This window comes from Musa acuminata, chromosome BXJ3-8, assembly GCF_036884655.1.
Source record: "Musa acuminata AAA Group cultivar baxijiao chromosome BXJ3-8, Cavendish_Baxijiao_AAA, whole genome shotgun sequence".
In the NCBI taxonomy this organism is placed as follows: Eukaryota; Viridiplantae; Streptophyta; class Magnoliopsida; order Zingiberales; family Musaceae; genus Musa; species Musa acuminata.
This window is the reverse complement of record NC_088356.1, coordinates 4282849-4307789: the sequence shown is the minus strand read 5'-3', so window position 1 is coordinate 4307789 and position 24941 is coordinate 4282849. Positions and strand designations below refer to the sequence as shown.

At 41.8% G+C, this 24941-nt stretch overlaps 3 protein-coding genes and 1 non-coding gene across 5 annotated transcripts; 3 read left to right on the top strand and 1 right to left on the bottom strand.

Moving 5' to 3' along the window:
* Window positions 1–1589: 1589 nt before the first annotated feature.
* On the top strand, window positions 1590–8780 carry LOC103993683 (uncharacterized). Its single transcript, XM_009413840.3, has 6 exons — window positions 1590–2242; window positions 2357–2571; window positions 6716–6950; window positions 7034–7119; window positions 7263–7351; window positions 8235–8780. The coding sequence occupies exons 1-6, from the start codon at window positions 1883–1885 to the stop codon at window positions 8501–8503; spliced, it is 1254 nt and encodes a 417-aa protein (XP_009412115.2). The 5' UTR covers window positions 1590–1882; the 3' UTR covers window positions 8504–8780.
* A 1154-nt stretch (window positions 8781–9934) lies between these two features.
* Window positions 9935–16044, top strand: LOC135646049 (uncharacterized). Of its 2 annotated transcripts, XM_065165139.1 has the most exons (7): window positions 9935–11057; window positions 11167–11328; window positions 13205–13246; window positions 13333–13413; window positions 14237–14356; window positions 15705–15809; window positions 15904–16044. In XM_065165139.1, exons 1-7 carry the CDS (start codon window positions 9981–9983, stop codon window positions 15937–15939), a joined length of 1623 nt encoding a protein of 540 aa, XP_065021211.1. In that variant the 5' UTR covers window positions 9935–9980; the 3' UTR covers window positions 15940–16044. The 2 variants fall into 2 exon arrangements, with proteins under 2 accessions (XP_065021211.1, XP_065021212.1); XM_065165140.1 differs by lacking the exons at window positions 15705–15809; window positions 15904–16044 and having other exon boundaries at window positions 9936–11057; window positions 13362–13413.
* A 229-nt stretch (window positions 16045–16273) lies between these two features.
* LOC135646050 (uncharacterized) lies at window positions 16274–19049 on the top strand. Its single transcript, XM_065165141.1, has one exon. The coding sequence runs from the start codon at window positions 17809–17811 to the stop codon at window positions 18931–18933; it is 1125 nt and encodes a 374-aa protein (XP_065021213.1). The 5' UTR covers window positions 16274–17808; the 3' UTR covers window positions 18934–19049.
* Window positions 19050–24840: 5791 nt separating this feature from the next.
* Window positions 24841–24912, bottom strand: TRNAP-CGG (transfer RNA proline (anticodon CGG)). The gene has a single exon. It is a non-coding gene; the product is annotated as a tRNA-Pro (tRNA).
* Window positions 24913–24941: the final 29 nt, after the last annotated feature.

Below are 24941 nucleotides of genomic sequence, written 5' to 3'. Positions count from 1 at the left end.
GGTGATCATCCGTTGTGCTATTGCCCCGTGATATGCAAAGAGAGAGGAGAAGATGAAGCTTCTTTCTTATCATTTATGATTAGAAAGGTAATCACAAGCTTCGTACCATTTATGATTAGAATGATAATTAAAAGTTTTTTTTTTATCTTTTATGACTAATTATAAAAGCTCACATTTAACATAGGGAACATAGACTTCCTTTGACTACTCATGTCCGCACTAATATATCTCGGGTTACTAACTTGAGTATCAGAGTGATTGAGTTGGGAAGCCTCTTCTGACCTCGATCTTCATATAGATGATACCTAAGGAGCTCAATGTTTCCACCTTGAGGATATTTCAAATAACCCTATATATACGGTCCAGATCACATAAAGCTGACTAAAACGTTAATGATATTTTCCCCTAACACTCTTAACAAAATTATAAAAAAAGATAATGATTATCTTTTGACTATGTTTAACTTATTTTTTAATTAAAATGATTTTTTTTGAATTGAGCTAGATCGATTTAACTCTATCTTAACTATTTAATTGATTTATTTAAAATATAGATTTTTTCTTGATTTTTTGGAATTACTTTCATCTCCTTCATCTCTTCATCCTTCCACTCTTTCTCATCCTCATCCCTCTCACCCTCATTCGCTTGCTCACAATTTACTTTAAGAAAAGTTTAATAAAAATATCATGATTATACTTGAGTTACAATCATATTATACTTGTTCACAAATTCAACAAAATTTGATTTGATCTGATTCCAATTGGTCTCACATGAACCGTGAAAAGTAAATCAAATCGAATTGGTCATGGATCTATGACATTCAAAGGTATTATCATACTTATTTTAAAAAATACTCATTCATAGAAATCATAAAAATCAATTAGAGAGGGACAATGTGATAAAAACCTAATACTAGAGGTTTTGAGGGATAAAATTATTTAATAATTTATGTACTCTCTTACATAAATATTAAATATTTTTAATCTTTTTAATTTATGGGACAACTGAAACCTTGAGATAATTTATAAAATAATCAGATATTGATTTTTCATGCAACCGTACCCAATGATTATTATTTCTTGTATTTGTTTTTGTTGACAGAAACAAAAACATCCACCTAACATCAACCTTAAAACGGAAGCCTTTCTCTATTTACCGTCCGATCCACTCGGAGACACGAATCTCGAGGGTTATCCTGCGCATCGACGTGCGGAATCCCCAGCGCTTATTCTCCGGATATTCTTGTCATTTCGTGTTCCAGCGAGGGCTATTTTGGGTAATTCGGTCCACTCGATTGACTACCCCTCGAATCGAGTCAACCTGATGCGTACATGAAATGATGAGTACATACCTCCAAAACATAATTCTACGATTGGACGCATATTTAATATATGCGACACTACGATGGACCACTAGTTTTGGAATGCCAAATCACCACACCGTTCCCGTTGGGTCATCCGAACGGGTGTGATCAATTCGGAGGACAGATCGGGCGGCTGACATAATCCTGTCGTATAAAGCATTTTAGGAGCTCGTCCGTAGATGAGCGACCAATATTGCCTTCGTCTATGGGACGTGGACTGCGGGACCTGCCACTGGAGGGTGGGAATTGCCGACGGTGGCGGGACCTCTGCGCAAAGGGCGAAAGGGAGAGATAAAATAGGGCAAACGCCAGATCAGGGAGGCGGAGTACCACAGTCGACCTCTCACCGCCGTTACCCTCCGCTCTAAAGCCGCCTTACCGCACACCCTAACAAACACCGATCGCCGTTGACGACGTTGAATTGCGGACTGGGGAGGGACCTTCACCGACAAATTTAGGGTTCGGAACGCTCCCCCTGGATCCACAGCCCGTCGGGTTCCGTTCCCTTGCATCGCCGGTATGGCCGGCTCCGGCGGTTCCTCGTCGACTCGCGTCAGCGGCGTTGACCGCTTCTACAACCCTCCGGCAGTCAGGAGGCAGCTCGAGCTGCAGAAGCAGCAGCGGCAGCAGCAGGAGGAGGCGACGCTGAGGACCCGGCCGTCCCCGGTGGCGACGACGGAGGCCGTGGCCGAGGTCATGGTGGCCAAGGAAAGATTTGAGCGGGATGATGCTTCCTCGAAACGGTCTCTCTCTTCGTCAACTTCTCCCTCACTTTCTCCTTCTCCTACTCCGCCACCGCTACCGGCGTCTTCAGTTGGAAACCTTTACCGGTTGCTCGAGTCCACCACACCCGTCGTACCCGCCCGGTACTTCTCCAAGGTTCGGAAGTAGGTTTAGGTCGAAAGGAGCCATCTTTCTTGTTTCTCTAGCTTCTATCGATCCCGCATATTAATTGGTTCGGATGAGTGATTCTGAGTTCTTGACCACTGACAGGCTAGTTTGAGGCGATGGAGGAATGGCGACGAGGTGAAATCTCAGCCCTACTTTTGCGTCGGAGATCTTTGGGAGTCTTTCAAGGAGTGGAGTGCTTACGGGGCGGGGGTGCCATTGGTGCTGGACGGGAGTGATACTGTTGTTCAATACTATGTGCCGTTCCTCTCCGCCATTCAGCTGTATGTGGATACCTCTGCGGCCACATCAAGTTCGGGGTATGGATCTACTAACTACTATGCCCTATAAAAAGCTTGGTGCTCTTTTCTCGTAATTTAGAAGTTTGGGTTAGTATCTATACTGTTTAGTTGTTTAATTATAAGCAAAGATAAGGATTTTGCTGCAATTTTGCACTGAGCTGAGAGCAAAGTGCAAATTTCCATGACAAGGGAGGTTATAATCAATGCCTGTGTGCTTACGACTGCTATAGTCCGTGGTGAAACAATGTTAAGGGTTTCTTTTTGTTTGCATTAGGGTACTCCTTAATGATTTGATGTTTCTAACCATTGGCACTTGTGTCTATTCAAGCAGTCTTATGATAAATTGTTTTCGGACCTCCATTCCTTCTCTCTGTTTGTTGTGGATGTGAACTGTAATTCTTGGCACCTATACTGTCGATAATTAGACATAGTTGTTGCAAAGACACCTCGAGACCAGACATTTCAAGGAGTGGAGTCTTTCAACAAATAGGCAAGACACCTCAGAGCTCTGTGTCTTGCCTATTTTTTTCTTATGCAAATTAGAAAGACCAGACATAACATCTTATCGTAAGCCAGCTCTTTCTTGTCAGTCTTCATTCTCTTATTCTGGTGAGAATTAGAAAAGGCTTGTATTCATGTAACTATGGTATAATTTTTCTTAAAAGGAGACTTCTAATTGCATCAAATGATTCATTTTTGGTTTTGTTTCCCTTTCATACTATATTGTTTGGGAAGTGATGATTATAGTAGAAAAAATGTAAATATGTGAAAAAGGACACGTCACATAATTTTTTGAAGCCTGATGTTTGAATAACTAGGTGAAAAGCTGTTATATTTGCTATATCATATTGTTTCTGATCCTATGGAGCAATTTGCACAAAAATATATGCCAACTGTTTAGCTAAGCAGGTAGCTTGGCAGTTCATAAACCCTACTTACCCTAGTTGGATTGGATTTCCCAATCTGGTTTATTGTGATTTGGTCATGTTTCTTGTTATTTTAAGTGTGTTGGCCCAAGTTGTTCCCCTAATGGGAAATGGATTTTCATTATTATGGAGTCCAAATCTACCTATAGATGGTGGGCGCATCTTTTAAAATTTTGGCTTTTATTTATTGGAGTTTCTGGGAAAAGGTTGTTTATAGTTGTTTATGTATATCTCTGATGATTTTATGGATGTATATACTATTTTTATACTAAGCATCATCTATTGATCTACTAATTGAGGTAGGCCAGCAATAACTCAGGTCTATAACCCTTTCTTATGACTTAATTGTTATAAAATTCGTTGTTCATTTAAATGTTTTATTATTTCCTTGAGTATGCCATGCTTAGTTACAAGGGCTTTTGAGTGATCTAATGAGGTGTAGCTTTGTGGTGTTACTACAAATGAGTTTATTTTTATGCCTTCTGAGATCACCAAGAATTGAGATGCCAATAATATGCCACTGCGTTGGCACCGGAGTGGTGTACTATGCTTGCGCATTCTGTGATGTTCGCATGTTGCATGTCTAGCCTCTATAAATGGTCCATGTATGTTCCTGTCATAAACATAAAGGAGACAGACAGTATGTGCTGAACCGATTACTAAATGTCTTACATACAATAATTAGGAATTTGGGTATTGTTTTATTATGGTTTTGTGACCTTTAGATGGAAACATGATTCATGATTCATTCAAGACTAACACCTTGTTTTGGAAAGCAACACCAGGATTGCTTATATTTGCCTCTTGTGGGATTCATAGTTAAGAGACCAATTGCTAGGACTATTCTTAGACCCTTACAAATTATACCAGCTAACATCTCTGCGGGATAGCACTGTCAACATTGCAGTAATGAATTGAGATGGCATTTCTTGTGTGATATCATGTTCATCCCTTGTCACCACACGGTGGAAGATTATTCGCTGTGTCCTGGTGCAGACACTTAGATTTTAGTGGGTTATATTATATTAATCCGATGGTCCTGTGTCAGAATAATATAAAAGGATGGACTTTGATAGGAGAGCTAAATAGTCTATAATTTGTAATAGGTTAATCATTTTGGGTCATGTCCACTCAAAGAAAGTCACCTCGCTAGCACAATCCTTTTGTTGTTATAACTGATGTTGCAAAGAAGAAATAAAAAAGCAACAATAAGTTACTGAAGGACAATACTTGAAAGTTGCCTAACGTGATCCGGACATGTCTAGATAATATTCAAGTCTCGTATTAAACAAAATTGAAGCAATTTAAATTAGTAATCCTAATGGAGGAATAGGAAGACCAAAAAAGCCTGGTAAAAAATAGTGGAGAAGTGCATGACAACGACCTTGTTCTTGATGGAGCTAAATGGCTTGAAAAGTATCCAGAATGTTGGTTATTGAGTTTATTGTTGAGCCGCATGACCATGTTAGGTATTCTGTTATTAAATGGATTTGGAGATGGTGCTTATGTTTAAATTAAAATAGCACTTGAATTAATTCTAATTAAGTATAATGACTTAGATGTCTGTATTTCAACCTAACTACTACGTGATGCAGAGTAGATTTATTTTTAACTCTCGGGTATAAGTGAAGCAGGATCTGTTCCTCCAGTTTTGCAGGTGCCATTTGAGCTACTTAGCCAAAATTACATTTGAAGATTATTAAATGATAAGTGAGTCTCGGTTTCGGATTTGGTTTATTCTGTTAAGATCTTTTTTATTCATATATTTAAACACTTACCAATCCAGGTCACCAAGGTATGTGATGCTCTAGGCAAGTGTAGCCTATAGTTTTTGAAGCTTTTTTAGTACATGGGCACTTGCACAGGAGCCCAAATGATCATCAACTCATCATAATAATGATAAATATAATTTTCTGGCCTATTAATGGCATATCTATTGTTGGTCATGTAGTCAGATAATTGACACATTTCTTTCTTCAAGTTTTGTTGGGGCCGCTTGATCTCTAGGTTATATGGTTAGTGAATAGTCCTCGGTTCCTTCAGCAAGAATCACAGCAAACACTGGGCAATTTACAATGCTCTTTTGGTCTTGCATTGTTTTTGCTGCTTTGATCATTCTACAGAATTGAGATTGGAGGGATCTTCATAATCCCCTAATATTGTCAGTGCCTTCAGCAAGAACCACACAATACAATGGATAATTTACAATGCTCTTTGTCTTGCATGGTTTTGGTGTTTTGGTCATTCTACAAAAAATGATATTAGAGAATTCTGTAGTGTCATTAATCTCCCTAGGGATAACAAAACATGTAAATGTTCTCAGGTGTGTTGTATATGTTCTCCTAGGCTTCGTATGATAAGTTTTGCATATTTTGTCATGATGAAGCTTCCAATTGTCTCTCAGATGTGGATAACCCTTAAAATGTTGAACGTTAGTTAGGAAGGATTTGTGTTGAACACTAGTTAGGAAGGATTTGTAATTATCTTTATTTTTGGCAGGAGCCAAAAATTAAGTCTTTCCTAGAAAATGGATGAGAATCTCTATTTTAGAGGTACAGTATTTCTGAACATTGATCACCAAAATGATTGTACTTGTTAAACTTGAGTGTTAATCTTTTCATGTTAGTGACCAATACGTTTTTAGTTGTGATTGAAGAAATGAAACTGTCACTGAAAGAATATAGGGAAGTGTCGGATTTGTAATCTGGTTTAAAAAATGCAGCCAAAATAGAGTTCAGTTACTTGAGATAGTTGAACATGAATCTGGAGCTTACTTTGGCTATTTTATTAAATTACATAGCACAATTATAATGCTTTTATCTGGTCCTCATTTGTGTACTTAGGTTTGTTTTTAGCAGCTGATTTTTATGTCATATCAGAGAGGAATGAACGCTTAATGATCTACTTCAAGCCACTAGGTCATAAGCCTGCTATTGATAATTGTGAAGGTAATATATGTCTGTTATTTTGTTTGAGCAGACAATCATAAGAATTAGACGAAGAAAATATTTCTATTTTTTCCTTTACAACGCTTTTGTTACAGCTATTTTTTACTTTACTATTCCCTGAGCTCAGTTATTACATGTTTCCAGTATTATAAAACAGATCTCTCTTGTTTATAGATCATACCGACGTTAGACGGTAAAATATTTCATGGTATTGCTCTGCCACTTAAACACTGATATCTTGTCAAACAGTCATTATAGATTTTAGTTGACTCTTTTGCTTTTTGTAAGGCGATCTGCTGAAGAAAGCGATGGGAATTGTTACCTGGATACCAGCAGTGAGGGCAGCAGTGGGAGTGAAGAGAACCAATCAAGAGAAAGAAGCTCATCCGTGGGCACTGCCAATCACATTGGCCAAGGAGGCTTTGTAAATGATAATACTGAGGTTTGCCCCAAGCCAACTCTTCCGATATTTGAGTACTTTGAGAAGGATACACCGTATGGAAGAGAACCATTGGCTGACAAGGTAAGTTTGGTCTTCTTTCGTTAACATTTTGAAATATCATGTACATCAAATATTTATTCTTTTTTGCTGATATGTGGCTGTAGATATCGGTTCTTGCAAATAAATTTCCTGACCTGAAAACATACAAGAGCTGTGATATGCTGCCATTAAGCTGGATGTCTGTTGCCTGGTATTGTTTCAGTGAATTTTGGGATCACTGTTAATCATGTTTCTTCAACTGCCAATTTTTGTGGAAGCTATATGCTTGGAGATGTTTCATTAACCTCCTTCCAATAAAATACATTATTTTTTTTTATGATGTTTATGCTGCAGGTATCCAATATATAGGATACCAATGGGACCCACATTAAAGGACTTAGATGCTTGCTTTTTGACATTCCACTCACTGGCTACTCCTAGCGGTAAGCATCTGAATGCTACTTAATGCATTTGCACAAGTAGAAGCACATCTTTGTTTCATATTTATCAAAGAAATTAAATTGGAGAACCATATAGCATCACAGAGAGAGAGAGTCATATGAACACTGAAATCTGAAGTTGGTATATACAGGAGTGATTTCTGTTTGAAGTATTTCAAGTTATTCGACTTGTTTTCTATAAAGGACTATGCACGAATGCACTTTTTTATTTATTAAACCTTGGTGCCAAGAGAACTTCATATAATATGTTAAGAACCATCCCCTGAAATAGTGCAGGATTGGGCTACAGTTCATTACTGCCATTGCTAGCAGTAGGTAAACAGTTGTCAAGGATGTTAGGACACACCATCAGAGTCACTATTACAACTTTTTTTATGCCAAATAAATGAACAGATATATTGATCTATATAGATACATTCATGTTGTTGTTCATAGCTTGGAATAAGATAACTTTTCTTGGCATTGGATTAAGATAACTTGAGCATATCTTCCTTGCATTATGTTTTCTCTGTTTGATTTTTTTTTTCTTTCAAGAAATGGCATGTATTACAAGTGTTTTGGTAGCATCATATTTTTCTTTCAAGATTTAAAGAATGTCGGGACTCATAATTAGAGGCTGTCATAATTTTTGGCTAGAGGCTTCTCTATCATATTTTTCTTCCATGTGCTGTATCCCATCCCTTGATAGTAGAATTTTGGGAACTATAATTAACAAGAATGTATTAGCAGTTGAGGGGATATGTCAGCCAGTCCATCAAGCACTTCTATTATTACATCGCTACATTGTAGAAATTTGTATAGAGATGCTACTGCAAGTGCTATGGGTTCTCTTTCCCCCTTCTAATAGTGTGCTCATTTCTGACAGATAACGCCAGTCCACCTTCGGAGGTTCTTCACTCTTGTATGAGTCGGAATGGCAAGAACTCCAATGACCGGCCTGTGAATTTGTGTTTGCCAGTCTTTGGACTGGCCTCATATAAATTCAGGGGGTCTATTTGGACATCCACTGGTCTGCAAGAGCAGCAGCTAGCAAGCTCACTATCGCAGGCTGCGGACGACTGGCTTCGCCATCTGCAAGTCGATCATCCCGACTACCGATTCTTTCTCTCCCACTCCAACACATTTAGGAGGTGATCTTATATTAACATCGATGTCTCTTTCTAATTTAATGTGCATCAATCCGAGTCTCTGTTCCGATCTGGGACTCAAAAACACCCATAGCACATAGATTTTGCTCAATGTATCTTGTTGTTTCTTATCCCACAAATTAGTATGTTTCTTTTGGAACGGCACATGGACGCATGTAACTATATCATAGGAAAGAAAATTAATTATTAGAAAACAATTTTTGTAACTTCTACTAGACTTTGGGGTTGTGTCGGCGTGTTGGATTTATTATCATCTTTTAACAGGATTGTGATGCATGTTGGTGGATGTTTCTGACAGGCACCCTTTGACAATTCTATCTCTGTGGCTTGTAGTTTATGCTTGATTTGCTTTAGAGTTTTTTGTTAGAATTCAATCCAAATTTAGATGGGTAAATTCTTCAAAAATATTAATAAGTTTTTATTATTATTTTTAGAGCAATCTCTTTTCTTACTTTATTAATGCATAACATCCTTCCTAGCTATTTTTTCGCTTTTAGCTTTCGTCATATCGTGGTTATTTGTCGTTCATCGCTTTCACCCCCTTGTGATGTCTCCACCCCACTACCTCCTATGGTTATTGTCTTTGTTGTGCCCTCACGGTGGTCGCTTTGACCTCCGTTATTGTTATTCGTTATTGTTGTTGTGTCACATATTTTTTTCGTTACATCACTCCACTGGTAAAAGCCTTCCTCCATTGTTGTTTGGTTGCCACTAACTGCAAGGGCACCTCCATGGACGAGGTTATGCAGGTCCATGCTGCCCTCTTTGAGAATGCCACGCCAGGTCGATGCTAGCGATAGGGGGAGAGGGTGTCATAGGCAATGTGTGGATCCACACGAACTTGTTTGCAAAGGGTACTCTTGTGACTAGTGGCAATCACGTCCAGATGGCACTCGAGTGTTAAACAATGGTATGGCTATTGGCGCGACATGACGAAGGAGGTTGATGTGATGACAATAACGAACAAGGTCGAGAGCATGCTTGAGGGCCTTAGTGGTCTCCACGAGGATGCGATAAAGGGGGTGATCGTAGGAGACGAAGGAGGTTGATGTGATGACAATAACGAACAAGGTCGAGAGCATGCTTGAGAGCCTTAGTGGTCTCCACGAGGATGCGATAAAGGGGGTGATCGTAGGAGGTGAAGGAAAGCGATAACATGATAGGATGAAGATAGTTCTAACATGAGAAAATAAAGAATATTGGAATCTCATAAAAAAGAGTGTCAGATTTATAATGGAATCGGACCACCTAATTTCTTAAATGAACTTGATTTGGTTCGTGAATCATTAGTCCTCGAGCCAAACATGAGCGAGAAGTGAAGGTTTGGGTTCGCTTGTGGGGACCCAGTCAGCTCACTATTGGAAGGCTGCCACGTGGTCAACAAGAGTTGACGATCAGTATGATAACCAACTGACGTGACGCGCCGCGCCGATGCCTTCAATCTTGTTGGATAACCGACGCCGATGGAGGGCCCTCCGGTGCCGCCGCGGCAGCAAACCCTCGTCGCTGCCATCGACATGGGCACAAACTCCTTTAAGCTACTGGTGGCTCGTGTCCTCCCCCGCGGCCACCTCCTCGCCCTCGCCCGCCTCAAGGAGCCCGTCCTCCTCGGCCGCGGCCGCGCCGCCGATGGCTCCGTTGCCCCCGATGCCCGCCTACGTGCCGTCGCCGCCCTCCGCTCCTTCTCCCTCGCCCTCCGCGCCCTCGACGTCCGCCTCGCCCGTGTCGTCGCCACCGCCGCGCTCCGCTCCGCCCCCAACCGCGACGACCTCGTTACCGCCGTCAGCGCCGAGCTTGGCTTCCAGGTCGACGTCCTCTCCGGTGAGGAGGAGGCCCGGCTCGTCTACCTCGGCGTCCTCCAGTTCCTTCCCCTCTTCCATAGAACCATTCTCGTCGTCGATGTCGGTGGGGGTTCCACCGAAGTCGTGGTGGCGAACAAGGGGAAAGTCCTCTACGCTACCTCTCTTGATCTCGGACACGTTTCCTTGACCGAATTCCACGAGAGACATGGAAACTTTGGAGATCTCCGCAGCTACATCCGTTCCGTTCTCAACCAATCGCCGTTGGTGGACAAGGTCAAGGAACTAGGGTTTGAGATTGCTGTCGGTTCATCAGGAACAATCCGTTCGATCGAAAGGTCCATATTTCTTGATGGCTTTGATGAATCTATGAGAAGAGACTTTGGCAGGGAGTGGAGGTTCAGTAGAGATGAATTGGGGCTTCTTGTTGAAAAGCTTACTAGTCCGAATCCTAGTGAGGTAGAGAGAGCAAAAAGATTGGGATTTCGAAAGAGGAGAAGAGAGTTTATAGTTGCGGGTGCTGTGCTGTTATTGGAGATCTTTGAGACTCTTGGAATTGACAACATTGAGGTCTCTGGGTATGCTCTCAGTGAAGGGGTCATTTCTGAGATGCTCACAAATGATCGGATGGACTATGATATTGGTATGAATGCTCGATGGCGGTCAGTAGTAAGCCTAGCCATGAGATTCGATGGGGACAACAGGATGAAATCTGCTTTACATTGTGTTGGCATCGCCAAGGTATCATCCATCCCTTAGCTGATATTTGGTCTAATGCAATAATTTATATAGTCACTGTGATTTTGTTGGCAATAATCTGCATGCTTGTGGTTTTTATGCCATATAATAGGAACTTTTTGATGGCATTAGAAGATCAGACGAGCTCGTTGATGGCAATGCACGGTTGCATGAAAAAGATTTTGAGTATATGGAAGCAGCTTTATTGCTTCATAATATAGGATTATTAATGGGCATGAAAGGATACCACAAACGTTCGTACAAGATAATCAAGGTACTTTCCTTGAGACCTCATTTTCTCTTATAAGTTCCTGTCCTATGCTAGTGAGTTAACAACACATAATGGTGTTATTTTGTTGCTTAAAATCATACTTTGGAACTTGAACTTAAGATGGATAGTGTTACTTTGTCAAAATATCACAGAAAATATGGGAACAAAACAATTTGCTTCTTAATAAGCTTTTGTAAAGGCTTGCAGAGCTAAAGGGGCTCAACCTTGTTCTGTTGGCTTCTTACTGAGCTAACTAGAGGTCCAGAATATCTTTTGAGCCTTTTTCATTCTACACAAGGACTGGATGAATTTGTTCTATTCAAACAAAGGACATATTAGGACTGTAAATCCGAAAAATCCAACTGGATTTGAAAGTCAACTCAATCTAGTAGACTTGCAAAGTTAGCCAAGTTCTGAGCATCATTTAGAATCTTACACTATACATGCTTCCATGTATTAATTTCTGGTTTCATGTGACAGAAAGTTTCCATTTAGCATGGCTGGATGGATCATAGGTGATTAAATTTATGAAGGGCCTTGCTTTGAACTTAGAAGGATATATAACTTGAGTACCTGCAAATATCTTATAGTACTCAGACTTGTATTCATATACTCCATTCATTTTTCAAGGCATGCTGATAAACATTATAAAAAGATTGATAAGGGACGAATTCCATCATATGCTTACTAGAGTCTAAAAATTGACTATTCACCGATGCAGCATGAGTGTGAGGATATGGTAGACGTGGCATGGCAAGGTTCAAAAGCAATTGATAAAATCTTCACTAAATAAGTTTTACCACTTGAGCTCAAAACTTGGTGGGCTGTGCTTCCAAAAGGAGTACCCTAAGAGAGGGATGAGTTGTAACTCATGTACTAATCAAAGCCTAGCCTATGACCAATGTTGGACTAATTAATTAGGGTATTGTAATCTGATACTATACTCATCCAAACATGAACCAGAACCATGGGGACCATTTCTTCCAACAAGGAGGTCTCAAGAGTTGTAACTCATGTACTAATCATGGTCTAGCCCACAGACGATGTAGGACTAATTAGATCAGGGTTTTGCAACAAGTTTTTTTGACAATGAGTGGTTGTATGCTCTAGAGTACATATATATGTCATCTTCCATGGTACTTATTATTGGGGAGAAGCACAGAAAATAACGTGGAGATAAGAGTGGTGTGAATGCCAACTTTACCAAAGTGAATTACAATTGTCACCCATGATGTTTTAGAAGTTCAGGTAACTGCTAATAAAATACACATTGATCTAAAATAGTTATTCAGTTTCCTTATCCATCTCGACCAGGATTAGTATAACTTTGTACCAGGTCTAGTATGTTGTTTGTCATGGTAAGTTGTATACATGTCAGATGCACGTTGGATGTGCAACAGTCTCTTTTGGCGAGGCTATTCTTAACTATGATAGCTTGCTGGTAGCAGTCATGTAGATCCTCATCTAATAGAACTTCAGCCTGGTTACATCAATACTCCATGTCTGCTGATCTGTTGGTTGACCTAACTTGAGACCCTGGTTGATCTAAGGTATTCAGATGAAAAAAAGTTGCGGCAAAGATGAGAAGCCTCTATCTTGCTCGGTTTAGTTAGGATAATTGGAGCTATGGAGCAAGGAACCTACCATTAAGCAATCATATATATGCCGACATCTTTCACAGTATTTACGTAAAGTTAACTCCAAAGCTTCCCGTAACAAAATAAACCTCAATGGTTGGTGATGCTGCCGAACTAACATCTTTTCACTATTGTTTTGCTTTTGATGATTCTTTCATGAACAGGAGGTTTCTTTTATCTAAATTGGTTCTTAATTCACACTTGAGGAGTCTGCCACCTAAAATTTCTCATATGTGCTACAGAATTGTGGGCATCTTCATGGTTACAGTTCTGAAGAGATAGAGGTACTTTCTTTTAGACCATTTTTCTTTTTTAGTTTATTTAATTCGTCAATATCCCTTAATGCTATTGCCTGACTGTAATCTTGTAGCTTGTTGCTCTACTTGTGAGATTTCACAGGAAAAAGTTTCCAAGATACCAGAATGATCATTTCAAAGAACTTTCAGCTGAGGTATTGCCATATATTGCTTTCTTAGATCACTATAGTCGCCATTCAAAGTTGTCAGATCACAGCTTCTATATCCTGCTTGTATGTCTCTATTTTTTGTACATGTGTGCCTGGAGAAATGAAAGCTTATTGCAGGTTCCTCGTGTGTCTATGCCGCAACTCTATGTTTGCTGCAGAATATATTTCCTAGTGATGTTCATAGATATTGATACGCCAGCTCCTCAGCTGGCTTCTTTCGTCCTGCTAATTTTAGGTCTCAAATTCTAGTGGTTTTCTGACATTGCTATTTCTAGAATGAGATGCTGACATAATTTTTTATGATATTTCTATTTGTTTTGTGTCACAACATTAAATTCTGTGGTTCATATGCTGCTTTTCATGCCAGATTTTGGCCATATATGCTACATTTGATTTCAGAAAATGTTCAACTTGAGATGGAACACTGATGAATACTGTCACTGGTACCTAAGGAACCTATTACAGAGCCTTTTAATTGATTGGTGCATCTCCATTCAAATCAATGTTGAAGCCGGATATCATACTTACAGACTAAATAATGCATCAAGTTACATTTGACTTCTTTGCATACTACAAAGGGCAAAGATTTTAGTTATTTATTGTGTGAGAAGGATTTTCTGATCAAGTATTGTGGCAAAAGGTTTGTGGGATCAGTCAGGTACTTCTAGATAATTAGACATGCTTAGAATAGCATTGAATTGTAGGTTTTCAACATTACAAACATGAGCACCCTAACCTTTCTAAAAAGCCTCCATTATTATGCTTTTTATGCTTCATTGCTGACGCTTAATTTGTTTCATACTTTCAGATGAGGCAGAAATTTAGAGTTCTTTGTGTAATCACACGAATTTCTTTGAGACTACAAAAATGTCAGTGTGTGACTTCCCAAAGACTTGAAGTTTTTCCTACTGAAGAAGGTTTTGAAATGGTGCGCATTAACCACTAACATATATTTACTTTGTGCCATTTATTGAGAGTATTGTGCATGATTTAATTGTATATCTTTCTTTTGCGGAACTTGACCAGAAAAGAGAAATAGCATGTGTGTCCTTTTTCTAAAATGTGATCTTGACTGACAACAATGCTGACATATATCCACAATTTCTCCAACTATTTTAGTCAGCTAGAAGCATTTACACGTGTGCTTTTGGATTCATGTATTACTGAAGGCTACACATGTTGTGAATGTCACTTGACACATTGTGTCATGCAAGGTGCGCCTTACCAGTCGGAGCTGGCGTGTCGGTCGATTGACGACACGGCATGTACCGATCTTTATTGGTATATCGACACATGGTACACTGGTAAGTACCAGTGTTTCGGAGAGTAAGAAAAAAGGGAGAAGAGGAATGAGAAAGAAAGAGGGAAGAAGAGGAAGTGGCAAAGGAGGAAGAAGGAAGAAAGAAGAGGAAGAGGAAGAGGAGAAGAGACCTTACCTGAGATGTGGCGGTGCAGTGAGGTCGCGGCAAGCGGAGGTCACCATCGATCGCAGCATCATAGGTGATGCTCGTGAGCCCTGTGAAGGCGGAGAGGATGCCTGCGAGTGCTGCAGAGGCAGCGGTCACGTGAGAAGTGGGAAACTAGTTCCCTTTATTTGTTGGACCGGACCGGGGTGGGTCCGCATACCGGTTAGTGCTCAGATCAATGTGTGTCCCCCATTTCGTATCGGTCTGGGCGAAATGGCGAACATTGGACTGTCATGTACTTTGTTAGTTCATATTCCACCATCTGATATGCTTTCTTCCTCCCAATAACACACTTCATCATGATATAAGATACCTTTCTTGCACAGTGAACACCTATCCATGGATTAAGGACTCTGCAGCTTGTAGTATTGTCAACGAGGGTGCCAATCTTATTTCCTTGTTGGTGCATAGAGTTCCATCATTGCTAAGAATGTCTGCGGTTTGTAGCCTTTTCTTCTTTTGAATCCATTTTTGGTAGGCATAAGCAAATTTGCCAATTATTCAGACGATGAGTTACTGGCTTTAAGTTTAAGCAGAAACATTTCCTTTAAGTTTGCTTTCTTATGGTTCTTGGATATAGTTTGTATTGTACATATGTTTCTTCAGCGGATTTAGTTTATGTTGTGCATGTTGTTCTTGATTGCAGATAAAGAAAATAGACTCAAATTTATCACACTCGACAATTTAGATTGCCATGAATCTCTCTTCCTAGATTATCTCATCATTTTCAGCAACTTCTTTCGTACAGGATAAGGTAGCAATAACAGAATGTCCCAACTTGTATGCTGAAGAACACTTGTAATGTCTCAGGTTCTTGGTAGCTTGAAGGACCATCTGCAAGGTTCCCATGGGATCGAACTGACATCAGCCATCATTGAGGAAGAACTAAGACCTGAATTAGATCATTTCGAAGAGGTATGGATTATTCTGTTTTGATGAATTAGTACACAAAAACAAAGTACAAACACCTATTTTGGTGAATTTGAGGTTTCTTCAATTGTCCATCCAGGTGTTCCAGCAGAAAATGTCAGTTTCAGTCCCTTGAGGTTGCAGAAAGAGGTACCCTTAAACCTCATGTGTTTATGCTGAATTCTGTATCCATAACTTGTTGATCATCATATAAACTATTCTAAGCTGCATTAGATAAACTCGATCTTAGGCTTCTTCTTTTTTCTGTTTATTGGCAATAAAAACATTAAAAAGAAGAAGAAGAAGAAGATGATGAAAGAAGCCATCATCTGTTTTGTTCTTCTACCGTTGACGAGTGTCTGTATTCCATGTTTTTACCTCGACCCAGTGGATCGGATGGGCCATTTTTCCCCTTCTGTTGATCCATTGGGTTGGTAGGCTTTAGCGGGTTTGGGAAAGACTTGATCCGTTAGTAGGTCGGGTAGACGTCCGATTAAGGACAGCAGGACGGTTTGGGTATTACTCCCCTTCTGTTGATCCATTGGGTTGGTAGGCTTTAGCGGGTTTGGGAAAGACTTGATCCGTTAGTAGGTCGGGTAGACGTCCGATTAAGGACAGCAGGACGGTTTAAGTATTACTCCCCTTCTGTTGATCCATTGGGTTGGTAGGCTTTAGCGGGTTTGGGAAAGAATTGATCCGTTAGTAGGTCAGGTAGAGGTCCGATCAAGGACAGCAAGAAGGTTTAGGTATGCACGAATCTCGATGCAAATCGCTAGTTCCCCATGCGAGGTAGCGAGGCGCCCCTCCCTAGCTGACGCCATCATTATCCTTCCCTCTTGATTGGACCTTATTCCCTCCTCCCTTCACCCTATGACGTCTTGTTGCAGGTTGTTTCTTTGACGACCATCATCTTCCCATTGGCTGGTACTCTTCTCAGTCCACTAGCCGAACTACTGTCTCATGTATGCAGCTCAACCATAATACGCCTAACTCATTCAAAGTTCAAACACGTCAGTATCACTCTGCTACGCCTACTTCCCCTACTCCGCTGCTGCTACGACCGCTTCAAGCGGATCGTAACGAAACGTAGCCGACCTGTGCGACGGTGGCTCAGGTCAAAAGGCGTCAACAATATGTAGAACATGTAGTTGTGTGTTCATTAACCAACACGGTGAAGGCGCTGCATCGAGAGCAGCACAGCACGAAAAGGTCAGCATCATGCGCCCCTGGCACGGCCTGGGAAAATGGACACCACCCCACGTTCCCTGACACCAAACATCGTCTCTACCGAAACTGCCCGGGCCACCCCTGCGGTAATCGCACCCACATTGTCCCAGCGCTCTCGTGAGTCGTCTCCACGAAGAAGCCCTACGTAGCTTCGGCGCAACTCGAGAGCAACTGTCGTCACCGGTGAGATACGGGGAAGATTGGCCGTACGTTGGCGATCGGACGGAGGGACCAGGGACGGCCGGTGGTCCCGCTCCCGGACCGATCACGTGATCCCTGGACACGTGGCGAGATGCCGCGGCTCAGCTATTGGCTGGCACTGCCGGTCCCATACCAGCGAGTGGTCCTTCGTCGTGGGACCGCCGATGTTCTTCTCACCAATCGGCCAACTTCCCCTCCCCCTCCCTCACGTTTCATGTGATATATACCTTTAAGCGAAAAATAAGGATTTGGTGTGGGTGAGAATATTCGCACGACGCGATGCGGTCGCTTAGGAATGCGCACGAATCTTATGGCAAGTGAGAGAATCCGAGGGCGACAACAGAATTGTTGGTTTATTTTAGCGTTACTGCTATCAAAGAAGTGTTGGCAGTGGCACTTTCGGAGTTTGGGTGGCGTAGGGAGGGCATTCACGGGAAAGCTCTTCAATCTTGCCTGTTGAGGACTTTAAAAGGCTCCCGTCCCCGCCTTCCTCCATGATTGCGTATCGGAGAAGACGCCGACGCCTACCGTCTGTTCTCTCTTCCTCCTCGTGACTGTTTCCTCTCCTCTGTGCGATATGGAACCAGAAAACCCTAGCAATGGCGAGCCCGATGGCTCCCTCGATCCCACGAGCCAGGGGCACGGCGACGAGTTCGAGAGCGCCTGCTCCACCCCCTTCGCCAGTGCCCCCTCTAGCCCCGGCCGCGGCGGTTACGGCGGCGGCGGCGGTGGCCTCTTCTTCTTTAGCGCCCCCTCCAGCCCGATGCATTATGTTCTCTCCTCTCCCTACTCCGTCACCGACTCGCCCTCGGATCCGGCCTCCACCGACTTCTCCTTCGAGTTCGAGTTCTCCGCCCGCTTCCCCGCCCATTCCACCGCGGCCTCCGCCGACGAGCTCTTCCTTAATGGCCAGATCCGCCCCATGAAGCTATCCTCCCACCTCCAGCGCCCACAAGCTCTCGCCCCGCTCCCAGATCTCGCCGAAGAGGAGGATGATGACGAGAAGGATGGCCCGAGGTACAACCGCGAGGGGCTGGAGATCGGCGTCCGAGGGCGGGACCTGAAGCTCCGGAGCCGGTCCGTCCATCGGAGGGCCAGATCGCTTTCCCCGCTTAGGAACCTGCCGTTCCGTTGGCGGATGCAGGGCACGGATCGGGAGGAGAGGGGCAAGGATCTCGAGAAGCCCCCAGATCTGACGCAGATCGAGGCGGAGGAGGCACCGGCGCCGCCCGTGTCGGCGTCCTCCCGCTCCTCATCTTCGTCGTCGACGTCCTCGTCTTCCTCGTCGGGACGGAGTTCGAAGCGGTGGATCTTTCTCAAGGATCTCCTCCACCGGAGCAAGAGCGAGGGGAGCGACCACGGAAAGGACAAGTTCTGGCACGGGATCTCCTTCTCGGGGTCCAAGGACAGGCCGAAACCCCCTGCGAGCTCGAACCCGGAGACGAAGCCGCCAGCCGCGGCCCCGACGCAGCGCGATGCGCCGCAGCCCAGACCGGCGAATGGGATCAGGAGACGGAGGCGGGCGGCGCCATCGGCTCACGAGCGGCACTACACCACAAACCGGGCGCAGGCCGAGGAGATGAGGCGGCGGACCTTCCTGCCCTACCGGCAGGGCCTCCTCGGGTGCCTGTGGTTCAGCTCCAAGAGCTACGGCGCCATCAATGGCTTCGCCCGGTCCTTCAATCCCGTCCCCTCGAGGTAACCCGCTCCACCTCCTCCGCATTATTACTACCCAAGAAAACTAGCAAATCGAGTTCTGTACAGTACATCAAATCTCTGTTAGTGTATGAGGGATCGAGGCTTTCTTGTTTCGCGTTTCGTTCATGTTTGCGATTGCATCCTGCTTCTTCATTACCTCTTGCTTTCGTCCACTAAGTCCATGCTTGCTTGTCCTATCTAACGTAGAGCGTGAGACACCGTCTGTTAAGTTACAGGCATCGTCTTCCGTCTTCCGCTGTTCTCCACGGTGCTTCGATGCATCAACATACAGCTTCCAGTTCTTTTTGGACGCACTCAAGGATGGAGATGTGGGTGTGATTCATGTGTTGCCGGTTCATCACATGTCCACATCCCTTGGTACAGCCTCAGTTGGTGTCAAGACCACATAACCGTCCATTGATTGATAGGCATTACCATCTTATCAGAGAACAACACATCGTGTTCTTGTGTAAAGAGTAATGCTATGCATAATAGGCAGTAGGTCCAATCCCCAAGACTATGGAAGCTTGATCCATATTCTCCTTCCTTTTTTTATCGTCGGTGCTAGATTAGATTCGGTTCAATGTGCGGGTGATTCCCATCGCAAGTGCAAACCCAACCTGCATCTGGAGTCATCGCAAAGGCTAGATTAACTGTATGCCTAAATTGCACACACTTACGACACACGGCATCTAGGAACAGTAGCTCTCTACTGTTTTCATTCTATCATCCACATGCGTAGTTACGAATGGACAATAGTTTAATGCCACCGGCAGTTAATTAAGACACTCCTTTGGCATCACAGCTGAGATTAGGGCTTTTGACCACGTGGGAAGCAGGGAAGGTGGCCTTAAATATTAGTTACAGGCTAACAGCGAAAGCAAGATGTCATGGAGCAGTATTCCAGCATTATATATATATATACACACACACAAAGAAAGGAAGTTGGTTCCTATGCTGCTAGAGATGGAAGCGTGAAAACCTAAAGGGAAGGGAAGGGAAGGTAAGGGCTTTCATGCATCCCAACACCAAGTGCTGTTGTGCATGTGAAAACGGGAATCTACCAAGTGGCAGGGGCTGTTATGAAACCAAAAAAAGACTCATCCCCTTCTCTTTTTCTTTTCACCTTCATACACGCCCCGAGAAAGAAGACAAAAGGCAAAGTGGATGGACATCACTGTAGATGAACTCCTTTTTTAACCTCTTAGACGCTGTGGTGGTGGGCTTAGTCGGTGAAGCCCCCGAGATGCCATGGACCACATGCATGGAGAAGATTAGCTAAGTCTCTTGAAATGGTGCATACACATGGACATAATAGGCAGCAATAGGCTAAAACTAGACCAGCAATATTGTTAGTGCGTTGCAGTAGCCTTGCCCTTGGATGGAAGCTACTTGTAGTGGACAAGAGATCTGATCATTGATCAACCATGGTGCATATAAAGGACACAGTAAGTGTGGTGTCTACGTTCGCCCTAAAAATACACAGGTGTTTAGAATCATTTATTTACAATAGCATCATAAGAGCGCGATTTCACTTCTTACTGCTGCATGAATGGCATCCCAGCCAAGATGATTCGGATACATAATGGAACGGGAGGCAGTATGGCCCGCATGCCAATCTTCGCAAATTGCATGCACCAATTAAGCAGCATGCAGCAATTTACAAGGATGAAAGTTATATCATAAACCATCAAATGCTTTAAGCAAACAATATTCTTGATAATGTCCAGCCAATTCCTACAACCATAATCCTGCCAAAAGATATCATATATATATATATATATATATATATATATATATATATATATATATATATATATATATATATATATATATATATATATATATATATATATATATATATATATATATATATATATATATATATATATATGCATTCAATTTAAGAAACATCTAGACGGTGACATATTTAATCAGAATAAATGATGTTATAAAAAGATTCGAGGCACATCAAGGTGTTAAGTTCTCCTAGAGCTTAGGCGCACACGTCACTAAAACGATGAACACTTTAATATAACAACAAATCAGAAGTCGAAAGAAGGAAAAGAAAGCAGCGGTAGAAAACGAAAAAAAAGGAGAGGAAATAAATGGAGAGAGAACAGGTAGTTGCTCTTAAAAAATCAATGTTCGTCGCAAAAGAAGATATACCAAAATTTCTCTAGTTCCCAACAAATGGGAGATATAGGGATCCAAGTGGGCCAACATATTCCAATGAGGCGTCAGAATCCAGCTGTATGTGGCGAACCCGTGTGCCTCAAAAGCTAAAGGTGGGCCCGTCTTGGGCGTCAACTTTTTTCGCTTAAGTTTCCCTAGACTTCCTTCTACCTCCTTCCTTTGATGAACCTATGTTCATCAAGCATTAGATTAGTCTTGCATTCATTTTATTCAAAGATCTAAGGTAGCTGTCTTAGCTAAAGGATAACGTATATCCCTACGATATTGCCTGAAATAGAAAGTATATCCGTAACCAAATGCAACTAAAGCGGAAACCTAAAAGGAACTTGAATCAAAAACCTTCTGACAAGCAACACCTAAATAGTCTATATAGGTTGATTGGGTATATAAATATAAAAAAACATATATATATCCAGCGCATAAGACTCTCCAAATACGAGCTTTAGGGAGGATCAATACATATAACTTTGCTTTTAAATATTTAATATTTTTATTTTTAAATATTTAAATCTATTATTTTCGTCACTCCAACCCTAATCTTCTAAATCACAAAGAGGCAACCTTGAGTATTGTGTCTAGGCTCGCCCTCTATGACAAAATTAACGATCTATTTAAGAAAATATTACTTCAAAATTTATAGTAATACAAATTTATTGCTTACAAAGTATGAAAGGACTTCCATGACAAAATTTGCTATCTATTTAAGAAAATATTCATATAAAAAATAGGAACTGGAAAAGAAAAAAAAAAACAGGAACCAGTACATAATTGATATGAAACGGCAAAAGTCTAATTAGCTAGAAAAGATGATCTTGTTTGTGCTAATGGCAAAGACTACGTGATAGTACATGTTTTTTGCAGAAATTAATTAAAAATCAAAGGCAACCCAACATTTCATTCAGTAATAAATCGAGGTTGAATTAAATAAAGTTGACAAATAGTTTGGTTCAACTTGAAAACAACCACTTTGACATGAATTAACTAAAATAGACATGGTATTATCAATGAGTATGGTGATCAATAGATAACATGAAGCAAGTCTAGTTTGAAAAGAATGAATACCGTTAAAGCAGGTGAAATGGAATGGCATCATAATATTCACCAGAAATGAAAATTAGGCATTATATTTCCTCACCAATAATTCTCGTCAACCTTCCTTGAATTTTCTTGATAGATGAACAATGACAAAGCACATCTAATTGAATTGCAAAAGTTTTCAATAGTTCTCGCAGTGCAATGGTTGTGACAACATAATTGTCTTTGGCAAGCACTAGAAGCAGACTAATGGGCAACCTACTCACTGCTTGGGAAGGTACTTGCTGCCGACTTTAGAGATCAATGAACCAGACGACTGTTCCCTCCTTTAGAATCTCTAAAGGTGTCTTGATGATCAATCAAACCCTAAAGAATGCTACAGGAACATACTTCTCCCTTGTCTAACTAAAGCCTACATCTTAGAAATCCTACCAGATTAAACTCCTAACATTTTGTGAAGCTTGTGACCTCTGGTCTTCTACTTTATAGGAACTAATCTCTCCTATAAAAAAGTCACAAGGCCAAGATCTTGCAGGATAACCTCCGTAAAAGAAGAGAGCGAAGAAATGCCACTCAGGCCAAAGAAAAACTAATGATAACAGAAATAAAATATGTCATCGAGCCATATTGCCATATTATAAACGCATTTTCATGTCAAAGAAATCTGACATTTAATATATTACCAGTCAATGTGGCTCAACATTCAGATTGAGTTTCAGACATTCCACTTATCTTAGTCTCTATAAAATCAATCACTTTCCTGAGAACATAGTATTTTCTGGACATTATTATCAATAACTAGTCGCAGACGAGATTATGTTGGACATATTAGTTAGCCATTGACTTGAAAAGGCTACATTTTTCCCCCACGCAAACAAGTGTCTTTAAGGTCAACCTAATCGACCAAGGTGGCATGCTACACCCTCGCCAATTGATAAGTGCCACACATGCCACGACATGAACTAAGCATGGGTCTCCAGATACAAGATACTGCACAACTAAAGCATGTGCCTGAGCTGCATGGAAATTGGTATGGCCTATATAGAGTCATGATCTGAGTATTGTTTCACACAACAGACTGCAGCCATAGAGATAATTTTAGAATTAACATCATAAACCACAGTTCTGAGCATATGTTCTGATAGAAATAGCACAGAAATATCTGCAACAGGCACCAAACTAGGGGATGGAGAGAGATAAAATACATATAGCTGCATGTAAACTTCAGTGAAAATAAAACAAGCATATAACGAAGTGGTATCTACTTGACAGCACATATTACCTTGACATTTTGAGAAGTATGATGTACAGATCAATGAGTTTTTTTCTCCTCCCTATAAATTCGAGCCTAAAGAAAGCACTTGAGTTATGAAATTGTGTTCCATATGGTCAAAGCATTAAACACCAGATATTAGTGAAAGAAAAATGGTATTAGTCTGCAAGATAATTCTGAACTCGAGCCAATGCCAGGTTTGAGGGTAGTCAATGAACTCTAGTTCAAATCTCATCTAAAATTTGGTTTGTCTTGTATTCTGGCACAAGATTTAGAGTGTTGGCAACAGATAGATAATAAGCTTTTACGAAAAATTTCAAGGGAACTTCTCGATTTTGGGTTCCTCTAATAGTTGATCGGCTCATATTGGTAAGAGAAGTCTTGAATGATGATTCCAAGTTCATGACAATGCTTACCTGTAAAGAACGCAAGTAAACACGCAAGAGTCAGTTCATACCACTTGCGACCTCTCCATCACTATTTCCTCAAACATTTCATGATCCACTCTCCATTTCTCAGTAATGCTATGATTCTAACCTGCAACATTATGGGGATTAGACTGATGTTGATCCTGATTTGTGACTGGTGGAGGATTCAATTCTGGGTGGATGGGAGAGAAAAGAGGATGTTGATCCTTAATGTTTCCTTCCCACGTATCCAACCGGAAAACTCACATTGAACCATCACCGTCATCTCTAGTCCCATGGAACCCAAACTGCTTCTATCTGGGGACATCGGAATAAGAAACCGTTCGAGATCAAGAAAAAGGGGCATAAGACTTGGGATCCTGCTTAAGGAGATTACCCGCGATACGGTAGTAGAAGGGTGAGGGGAGATGCGATTGCCGATCTCCACTCTCTGGGTCATGGCGTTGATGTCGATCGCCCTCACGAAAGGCCTAACGATCCTCGAATCGAGCTTCGAAGGAACCCGCGAGCTCTTCTCGCCCTTCTCTATCGCCCCTTCCAACGACGGAGGGATATTTATGGGCTCTGCTCATCGCGCCTTCCGCTCAAATCTTGAAGGAGCCGCTCTCTGAGCCCGCCTCGAATCTTAACCGGTCGATTTACTAATCAAACCGACCATTAGATCAGCCCTTCATCGGTCGAGTTGTTAATGGAATCGGCTCGATTTATATTGTTTGTGATGGCCGCTGAACCGGTCGAATTATTAATCGAACCGGACACTGAAAAATAAAGGGTGATAAAATTCTGGACGAGGTATTAATTGAACCGGCTATTGAATCAGCGAACCAACCCTTCTATAGAAGTCAGGACGAATCGAACCGGTCAATGATGGACCTTGAAGCGGTCGAGTTACTAATCGAACCGGCCAATCAACAATAAAATTGGGAAAGAACGACGTAAGGTTCGATCAACCATCCAAAAGAACACATATTGTCGAAACGGGGCGTTGCGAGAATCGAACTCGCGACCTCTCGCACCCGAAGCGAGAATCATGCCACTAGACCAAACGCCCGAGTTGGTACGTATTTGGTAAATTTTATA

What these genes read in the sequence shown, in the direction of transcription:
- LOC135646050 (XM_065165141.1), top strand. Translation starts at nt 17,809, where the DNA reads ATGGAACCAGAAAACCCTAGCAATGGCGAGCCCGATGGCTCCCTCGAT.
- LOC103993683 (XM_009413840.3), top strand. Translation starts at nt 1,883, where the DNA reads ATGGCCGGCTCCGGCGGTTCCTCGTCGACTCGCGTCAGCGGCGTTGAC. An exon ending in CCGCCCGGTACTTCTCCAAG is followed by an intron (nt 2,243 to 2,356) that starts GTTCGGAAGTAG and finishes GACCACTGACAG; the next exon opens with GCTAGTTTGAGGCGATGGAG. An exon ending in GAGAACCATTGGCTGACAAG is followed by an intron (nt 6,951 to 7,033) that starts GTAAGTTTGGTC and finishes ATGTGGCTGTAG; the next exon opens with ATATCGGTTCTTGCAAATAA.
- LOC135646049 (XM_065165139.1), top strand. Translation starts at nt 9,981, where the DNA reads ATGGAGGGCCCTCCGGTGCCGCCGCGGCAGCAAACCCTCGTCGCTGCC. An exon ending in TCAAAGAACTTTCAGCTGAG is followed by an intron (nt 13,414 to 14,236) that starts GTATTGCCATAT and finishes TCATACTTTCAG; the next exon opens with ATGAGGCAGAAATTTAGAGT. An exon ending in AATTAGATCATTTCGAAGAG is followed by an intron (nt 15,810 to 15,903) that starts GTATGGATTATT and finishes TTGTCCATCCAG; the next exon opens with GTGTTCCAGCAGAAAATGTC.